Consider the following 9,844-nt stretch of genomic DNA (forward strand, 5'->3'; position numbering starts at 1 on the left):
TATATATATATATCAGAGGCGTTTCCGCCGAGGAGGCAAGGGAGGCAGTGTCTCCTCAAAATATTGGATGAGAAAAAAAATTTGTAGTACAATAAAAATAAAACAACGCTCATATTACAAAGTATAACATTAAAAAGGTGTATAAATCACTTGTTTTTCTAAAGTAACTCTCACACTGTCCAACAGCGACACCCGCAGGTAAAGGTAAAGTTACAGTGGAGGCTTGCCTCCCCTGAGCCCATTGACTATTAACAGAGACCCCATAGCGTGCCTTGACTTTACTGAGGGGTAATTGAGAATGAATGGGGGAAAGTCACGTGAGAGGAGGCCATGCCTCCATCGCGATATGATTGGATCTGACTGGTTATGTTCGGCTGGGATTGGTTCATTAGATAAATCCCGCCTCTTGTGTTCATGCGCGTTCCGCGTTCGCGAATCAGTCTGAATGAACAATATAATGGCGTTAATGGGAAGACTAATAAAAAAAAGGAAGTAAACAACTCTCACTTTTTTTTACCACTTTTTTTACACCAAAATAAGATTACATTTAAAAAAAAAAAAAAAAAAAAAATTTTTTATTGAGCAATCAGCTTGGTGGAATTTCATGACTGATGATCTGAATAATTCAAAAATAGTTCAAAGTTAACTATTGAAAAGAATAGCTGAACATAAGTTCACAAATAATGTGATAATAATCATGTGTGAACAAAACAAATAATAATACATGGCTTTAATACATAGAATACTGATTACATTGTTGTTAATGTAAAAATATAAAATAGTTTTGTCTGTTGTTTTGATAGTGTAAGTAATGTTTAGTTAACCAAGAAAATGCGACTGGGACATTAATTTACATTTGATAAAAATAAATAAATAAATTTGAGGACTTTGCCTCCTCATTTCCGAACACCACTGATATATATATATATATATATATATATATATACACACACACACACACACACACACATATATATATATATATATATATATATTGGACAGTTATGTCCCTCTTTGGTAGGAACGTCTAGGAACTATCCATCACCATTAATTTGAAGGGGATTTTATTTTGAAGACGTACCGGAAGTCCTTCCTTCATAACTTCCGTTTACAGATTGTCCTCTTAGCGTAGCTCACAACAGGTTGATTTCAGCGTGAAATAATGGATAACCCTCAGCAGCTCGGTTACATGGGCGCTCCGCCGCCTCCCTTCAATGACCCCGCGGGTTTAGATGGCGCTGTTTATGCAGGAGGAGGTGCGGGACCAGCGCCGATGCCTCCACCGGGACACACGTGGAGCACGTATCCGCATCCAGCAGCGGCGGTGCAGCATCACTGGCCCCCGTTCCCACCCTTCGACCCGAGCAGACCACCTCCGGGGAGCTTTGAACCCCCCCAGCACAGCGAGAACCCGCCTCCGCCCTGGTCCCAGAACCAGTGGCGTCCTCCAGAGCATCACTTCACGAGACAAGCCCCACCAAATCAGCATCAGTTTCCAGATGCAGCATCTCCATCGTATCCGTCCAGCGCCGGACTGGAGCTTTACACCCCCAACCGGCAAAATTACCCATTTAACAGCCAGTCTATGAACAGACCCTGGCTGGATGGCCAACGAACCCAGAGTAAACCCATCTCAATAACAGCCTCCGATGAAGAGTCCATGCAGAGATCGAGAGACGAGCAGTGGATTCGGAGCGTCTTGCTTAAAAGAAGAAATCAATCCACTGAACCAAAGCACACCGAGTCCAAAGCGTCCACCTCTGAGTTCAGAGAGAAGCTGTATGGGACTGTTCAGATGCTGTCCGAGTTAAATATGGTGTGTCGGATGCTGGAGGATCATTTGGAGAATGAGGATGCTTGGACCGAGAGCCTCTCAAAAGCGACCGAGCTGAAGAACCGCATCCAGGAGAGCCTGACGGACCTGAAGGACCCGGACTGTGTCCGCGGCATCAAGAGGAAACTGCTGCGGGTAAATAAGAAGAGAGCACGGATGCGGAGACGAAAGATGGAGCAGCAGGAGGAAAAGCAGGAGCAGGAGGCTAGACGTGCTGAACGAGAGGCGGAGGTTGATAAATGGCAGCTGAAACGCATTCAAGAAGTGGAGGAGAAGAACAGAGTGAGGAGAACTTACAGCTTTCAGTCACTCAGTGTAGCCACCAGTGGGTCGATCCTCTTATCCATAGTTCTTTAATCATATATTTCTTATAATGTCCCATGAAATATTATATTTATAAATATTACTTCATATTCTACTGTATTATTATTATTATTATTAATTATACTATATAATTTTGTAATATTATACTATATTATTTACATGTTTTTGTAAGTAATATGTAACTTTATTAATATTAATTAATATTCTACTATATGTGACCCTGGACCACAAAACCAGTCATAAGGGTCAATTTTTTTGAAATTGTAATTTATACACCATCTGAAAGCTGAATAAATAAGCATTCCATTGATGAATGGGTTGTTAGGATAGGACAATATTTGATACAACTATTTGAAAATCTGGAATCTGAGGGTGCAAAAAAATCTAAATATTGAGAAAATCGCCTTTGAAGTTGTTCTTAGCAATGCATATTACTAATCAAATTAAGTTTTAATATTTACAGTAGTAAATTTACTAAATATCTTCATGGAACATGATCTTTACTTAATATCCTAATGATTTTTGGCATAAAAGAAAAATCGATAATTTTGACCCATACAATGTATTTTTGGCTATTGCTACAAATATACCCCAGCAACTTAAGACTGCTTTTGTGCTCCAGGGTCACATTTTATTTAGATATCACCCTCATATATTTCATGTCCCATACGAATATTATGCATCTTATCATTAATTAATATTAAACTATTATTATGATTTTGTAGTTAATTATACTATATATACATTTATTATTATACTATATTAATATACCATATTATTTAAATGCTGTATAAGTAAATAATATATTACATTTAATTGTTAATGTTATTTAATATTGTACTATATTTAGATATCCGCGATATATTTCATTTGTCCTATAACAATATATAAACTTTATATTATAGGAATATATTATGCATTTTTTATACTATTATTATTTTATTAATTATACTCACTATATATATATATATATATATACAGTGGGTACGGAAAGTATTCAGACCCCCTTAAATTTTTCACTCTTTGTTATATTGCAGCCATTTGCTAAAATCATTTAAGTTAATTTTTTTTCCTCATTAATGTACACACAGCACCCCATATTGACAGAAAAACACAGAATTGTTGACATTTATGCAGATTTATTAATTAACTAATGATATTATTAGCATTAAACAACTTGTCACAAGCTGATTGGTTCATGTTGCCTATGCAGCCAATGAGCTTGCTGCTTTACATTTAAATGGCCGATTAGCATTCGCTTGAGCATTGCACTCCACCTTCCCCAGCTCCACCTGTATAGATCTGCTAGGGGTTATTTTATGTGCTATTTTGCAACAGCGCTATGTCTTAAATACTCACAGCACCATATCGGCTCATGTATTGGCAGTAACCAGTTCCTACTTGCTTGCAGCAGCAGCAATAATCTACAAATGCAGCAATAACCAACAGCAGCGTAGCAGATCTATTCTGCCAAGACCAAATACATTAACATTGTCATATCCATTACCATGATAAACTCTTCAGAGAGTTCTCATGATAGAAATATTTATAGAGAGAGGGAGAATATATTATAGTGTAAATTTGAGACTATGCATTTAAATGTCCAGCAATGTCTGATCTAAATGTTTTGTTGCTGTTCAGGAGAAAGAGTTGAAGCTGGCCGCTGATGCTGTTCTCTCAGAGGTCAGAAAGAAACAAGCCGATGCCAAGAGAATGCTGGACATCCTCAAATCACTGGAAAAACTCCGAAAACTCAGGAAAGAGGCTGCAGCCAGGAAGGGTAAAACATAAAAATATGATTTGTGACCCTGGACCACAAAACCAGTCATAAGGCTCGTTTTACATTTATACATCATCTGAGTAAATAAACTTTCCATTGATGTATGGTTTGTTAGGATAGGACAATATTCGGCCGAGATACAACTATTTGAAAATCTGGAATCTGAGGGTGCAAAAAAAATCTAAATACTGAGAAAATCGCCTTAAAGTTGTCCAAATGAAGTTCTTAGCAATGCATATTACTAATCAACAATTAAGTTTTGATATATTTACAGTAGGAAATTTACAAAATATCTTCATGGAACATGATCTTTACTTAATATCCTAATGATTTTTGGCATAAAAGAAAAATCGATAATTTTGACCCATACAATGTATATTTGGCTATTGCTTAGGGGTGTAACGATTCACTCGTTTCCTCAATGCATTGATTACAAACCCTGACGATGCAATGCATCGATCTTGAAACATGGATTTTGAATCGTGAATCGCCGATTTCGGACAGTAATCGATTTAAAACGCTAAGTATAGAATGAATCGCGATTTCTATAGCGATTCAATGCTTTCAAAATATATCCACATTAAATTACTGCAAGCAGGAATTAATGGAGACCTTGAACAGTGTTCGTGCCTCGCATCTCTCCTTCACGCGCTCCACTATTTACCGCCGGTGAGTGTCACAGGATTGCGCTCGCGCTCCGTTCGTCTCACTGACACATTTTCTGAGCAGCTGTTGTGATCTCTCAACAGTACAGTACAGTACAGTACAACTTTATTACAGTACAGAAACTATAAAGTATATTTTCTACCTTATTCTTGAAATAATTGTAGTATATAAAACAATCATAAAATTGCCATTAGGAAAAAATTATAGATTACAAATGATTGATTGTCAAGCAGTGTATTTGATTTCTTATAGCAAATTCAAAGTAATAGATAAGAAAATAATTCCTTGTAAAAAAAAAAAAATATATGTATATATATATAGAACATGTATGCATACAATTTTATGTATGTACATAAAACATACATACATAAAATTATTGTATTTGACATTTCTGTCACTTCTGAAATGATGGCTATGGAATACTTGTGGCCAGTAATGCTAAAGGGAAGTAGTTTTGGTTTTCTGTAGTTTTTCAGTGGCTCTCGGCATCTTACCGACGACATTACCTGAGCAGTCGAAAGCTGCGTATTTATTTCATGGACGGAGCAAAAATGGAAGTGTCTAAAGCGTACGCACAGTTCCATTGAATGATAATTGTGTTTTAACAATGTCATTGAACCGAATGTACGAAGGAAACTTAAACTAACCAAAACCACAGCATTAACAGCAACCTTGAAATAAGAGCGCAAGGTTTATCTGATAATCAGATGCATGAAAGTAGCGTTCGTTGCTATAGCAAACAGACATCGGTGCGTTTTCTTTCAGAATCATCATTCGCCGATGGAGAGGAAAAGTTAAATACTATAGCAGTTTATTTTATGAAAATGAGATAATGAAGTTTTCGCACTGAAAGAGAAGTGATCTCGCGCTCTTAAGACGTGCCAGGCTATATCTGCAGCTAAACTGAATAAAAAGCAGAATGAACTGAAACGTTAAGACAGTAAACACAATAAATAAATAAAATGTATGAATGATGCAGTGCTAATTGACATATCATTTATTACAGTACAGAAACTATAAAGTATATTTTCTACCTTATTCTTGAAATAATTGTTTGTAGTATATAAAACAATCATAAAATTGCCATTATGAAAAAATTATAGATTACAAATGATTGATTGTCAAGCAGTGTATTTGATTTCTTATAGCAAATTCAAAGTAATAGATAAGAAAATAATTCCTTGTAAAAAAAAAAATATATATATATATATAGAACATACATGCATACAATTTTATGTATGTACATAAAACATACATACATAAAATTATTGTATTTGACATTTCTGTCACTTCTGAAATGATGGCTACGCCTCTGGTGTGACAAAATATAGCCTATACATAATACTTTTAAAGCTCTTTTTTTTAAATCTTGGCTTACATACATTTTTACATATGCCATGTCATGCCATAGCATCATTAAACAAGCATCTAACAATGGACAAAAGTGTTTATTTTCTTCTTTCTCTAACCTATTGTTCTCTAACCATAAAGGCTACTACTCTGTAATTTTCCGCCTGACTAAGCATTTACAGAATTTAGGGGAAGCATTTAAATAATCTTGTGAATGCACTTAAATAATGCAGAATCGAATCGAATTGAATTGAATTATTATAAATTTGCAAAAATCATTCTTGAATCGAATCGAAAACCTATGAATCGTGAATCGAATCGCTGTCTACCCAAAGATTCACAGCCCTACTATTGCTACAAATATACCCCAGCGACTTAATGTGGGTCCAGGGTCACATTTTGTTTGCATGATTTAATGTAAAAAAAATGTCCCCAAGAAATTGATCTGACACTTTATGGTTGTATAACGTTATTCTTCACACCTTTTGAAGAAATCAGTCTACAAACACCTATATACAGTGGGTACGGAAAGTATTCAGACCCCCTTAAATTGTTCACTCTTTGTTATATTGCAGCCATTTGCTATTAAACTGGGATATAATAAAATAATTTCAAGAAATGTAATTTCTTCATCATTTTCAGAAATTCATTTAGCCTAATTACTTCACCTACTGTATAAGGCTCAGTTTCCATTCATTTTTCCAATTTTAACAGGCATGTTTCCAGGAAAGGAGAGCGATGAGAGATTTGAGGGTCACTTGGAGCGGTTGAGGAGTCTGATCCGTAAGCGCACGGCTGTGTATGCGACAGAGGAGAAAGCTCTGAGAGTCATGCTGGAGGGAGAGCAGGAGGAGGAGCGCAAACGAGACCGCGAGAAGCGACTAAAGAAAGAAAAAGAGAAGCTGTTGCAGAAGAAACGAGAGGTGGACACAATGCTGTTTGGAGGTAATTTTACACACACATCTATATCTATATTTTTTTAGTGATGCACTGTTCATTCATTAGACTTGTTTTCCTAAAGACACCACAAGTTGGCAGTATAGTTATTTCTGAGCCCCTGTGTACTATTTGAGGATGTGCTTCACTGTTTGTTCAGATACATCCTGAAACAGTACAGAACAAACCTACTGTTGATCTTTTTGTGCAGTGGGATTTATATGGCACTTGTTGCCCTATTATACAAAACTGATGAAAAAAAATGTTTGGCTGGCAAAATGTGTGACCAGATTAAATGATACTAGATTGGGTGAATCTCACGAAAACGTTTCATCCTAAAATCTAAGAAATGCTTTGCATAAAGAAAACAAAGCTTTTTTCCGGCCATTTAAATTTTTTTTTTTTTTACATTGTGACATTATTTTTATGATTGTTAAGTGCATTTTACACAAATTCTTATTACCACAATGTGCTTGGATTTAAAAAAAAATTGTCATTATTCCCAGTGGTGATTGTTATTAGGTTGTCGTTGATGCAATATGGATATAATACTAGTTTTATTTAAATCACATTAAAATTAATGGAATAAATACTACTATGATGTATAAATGTTATTATATTATAGTGTATATAGTATATATATGCGCACACACACACACACATATATATATATATATATATATTCTGGCCTCTTATTGCTACCTGTCCCAACTTTTTTGGATTGTGTAGCTCTCATGAAATCCAAAATGAGCCAATATTTGGCATGACATTTCAAAATGTCTCACTTTCAACATTTGATATGTTATCTATATTCTATTGTGAATAAAATATAAGTTTATGAGATTTGTAAATTATTCCATTCCTTTTTTACTCACAATTTGTACAGTGTCCCAACTTTTTTGGAATTGGGTTTGTAGATTCATATCAAATAAAATGTGCATTTGTTCAGTTGCATGCATGTAAACTCTATTCCTTTCTTTTTCTTTAGCTGAATTGCCACCTGATCACCCTCTTCGGCTGTTCCTAGATTACTACACACAGGCAGAGCACTCCCTTCCTGCTCTTATTCAAATAAGGTCTATTTTCAAATCAGATGTAAACTCTAAAAATAACTCTGAGTAAATGTGACATAACTCAAAGAATGTGAATCTCCCCTGACAGAAGAGAGTGGGATCAGTTCCTGGTTTCTGACAAACACCCTGACGGTACATCAGTTCCTCAGGGCTGGGTTCTGCCCGACCAACCAGCCGACGACATCTGGGCCACAGCCCTGGAGAAATGATGCTTAGTTATGACCCGACGGACTGTTCATTCATGTGGGGAAAAAAAATGTTTGGCTGGCAAAATGTGTGACCAGATTAAATGATACTAGATTGGGTGAATCTCACGAAAACGTTTCATCCTAAAATCTAAGAAATGCTTTGCATAAAGAAAACGAAGCTTTTTTCCGGCCATTTAAATTTTTTTTTTTACATTGTGACATTATTTTTATGATTGTTAAGTGCATTTTACACAAATTCTTATTACCACAATGTGCTTGGATTTTAAAAAAAATTGTCATTATTCCCAGTGGTGATTGTTTTTAGGTTGTCGTTGATGCAATATGGATATAATACTAGTTTTATTTAAATCACATTAAAATTAATGGAATAAATACTACTATGATGTATAAATGTTATTATATTATAGTGTATATAGTGTATATATATGCGCACACACACACACACACACACATATATATATATATATATATATACACGTAACATGATTTTCATGAACATTTAGCACAAATCCTTTTTTGCATTATAGTAATGAGAATAAAATTGGTTTGTGCTAAATTTTCATTAAAATAATGCTACGAAGTTAAATATATAATTTCAAATATATATATATATATATATATGCATACTTTTTTTTACATTATGGTAATAAGAATAGGGTTTTTTCTTAATTTTCATAAAAAAAATTATAATGCTTTGATGTAAATAATAGACTTGGATTTGACGGAGATTCATCTGAAGGAAGATCAGTCTATTAGAAGTATGTTTTGTTCAATTTGGAATTCTTCGTTCTTTTTAATAATATTTAAATGCATTTGGTGCATTAAGTCATTATTTTCATTAATGTCAGTTTAAATGAAGGCTGTTTGATTTCAGTCTATGTAATATAAATGTAATGTAGAATTTGATATACTTCTAAATGTTTTATAGTATTTAAGTATAATATGGAAATATTTAACATTTCAAATATAATATAAATTTTTTATGCTGATATTACATTAAACATCTTAATTTGATTATAAAAGTTGTACAGTAAATACAGTATGCCATTACAGTATTGCAATACGTTTTTTTAAAAATCCCAAAATTTTAAAAGACAACTATTTCTGAAATTTTTTTTTTATCCATTTAATTTTTGTCATGTCAAATTAAGCAAACTATGTTGGTAACACTTTACAAATAAGGTCCTATTAGTTAATGTTAACGATATAACTAACATCAATTTACAATAATACATTTGTTACGGTATTTATTCATCTTAATGTTAATTACTAAAAAATGGCAACTGTTCATTGTTAGTTCATGGTAACTCTGATTCATTAAATAATATTAACAGATACAACTTCTGATTTTATTAAGGTATTAGTAAATTAACAACATTAAGATTAGCTATGCTGTGCTTTAGAATCATTTTTCATTGTTAGTTTATTTTAACTGATGTAGTTAACTAATGTTAACAAATGGAACCTTGTTGTAAAGTGTTACCAGCATTTTACTAGTTTAGAGATACTCCAGTGTTTATTTCAGTAGGTTTTGGACTAAAAGCTCTTTTCTCTATTACCAGCACAGCATTACTAGACCAGATATTTTGTTGTAGATATCTTGATAAGTTGCAAATAAAGATTATTGGATTGTGTTTTACAAGAAAATTTGTAAAATTTCATAATTTCACAT

General features: G+C 33.9%; 1 protein-coding gene across 1 annotated transcript; it reads left to right on the plus strand.

The window, feature by feature from the left end:
• Positions 1–1,056: 1,056 nt before the first annotated feature.
• pdcd7 (programmed cell death 7) lies at positions 1,057–8,499 on the plus strand. Its single transcript, XM_016284885.1, has 5 exons — positions 1,057–2,116; positions 3,800–3,938; positions 6,669–6,899; positions 7,879–7,966; positions 8,052–8,499. Exons 1-5 carry the CDS (start codon positions 1,163–1,165, stop codon positions 8,170–8,172), a joined length of 1,533 nt encoding a protein of 510 aa, XP_016140371.1. The 5' UTR covers positions 1,057–1,162; the 3' UTR covers positions 8,173–8,499.
• The last annotated feature ends 1,345 nt before the right edge of the window (positions 8,500–9,844 follow it).

The sequence above is a fragment of the Sinocyclocheilus grahami genome, unplaced genomic scaffold (assembly GCF_001515645.1).
Source record: "Sinocyclocheilus grahami isolate Dianchi unplaced genomic scaffold, SAMN03320097.WGS_v1.1 scaffold190.1, whole genome shotgun sequence".
Classification (NCBI taxonomy): Eukaryota; Metazoa; Chordata; class Actinopteri; order Cypriniformes; family Cyprinidae; genus Sinocyclocheilus; species Sinocyclocheilus grahami.

Bases quoted from the DNA above. Each gene is read 5' to 3' on its own strand.
- pdcd7 (XM_016284885.1), top strand. From the start codon at position 1,163: ATGGATAACCCTCAGCAGCTCGGTTACATGGGCGCTCCGCCGCCTCCC. The intron at 3,939-6,668 runs GTAAAACATAAA...CAATTTTAACAG, and splicing joins AGAGGCTGCAGCCAGGAAGG to GCATGTTTCCAGGAAAGGAG. The intron at 7,967-8,051 runs GTCTATTTTCAA...CTCCCCTGACAG, and splicing joins CCTGCTCTTATTCAAATAAG to AAGAGAGTGGGATCAGTTCC.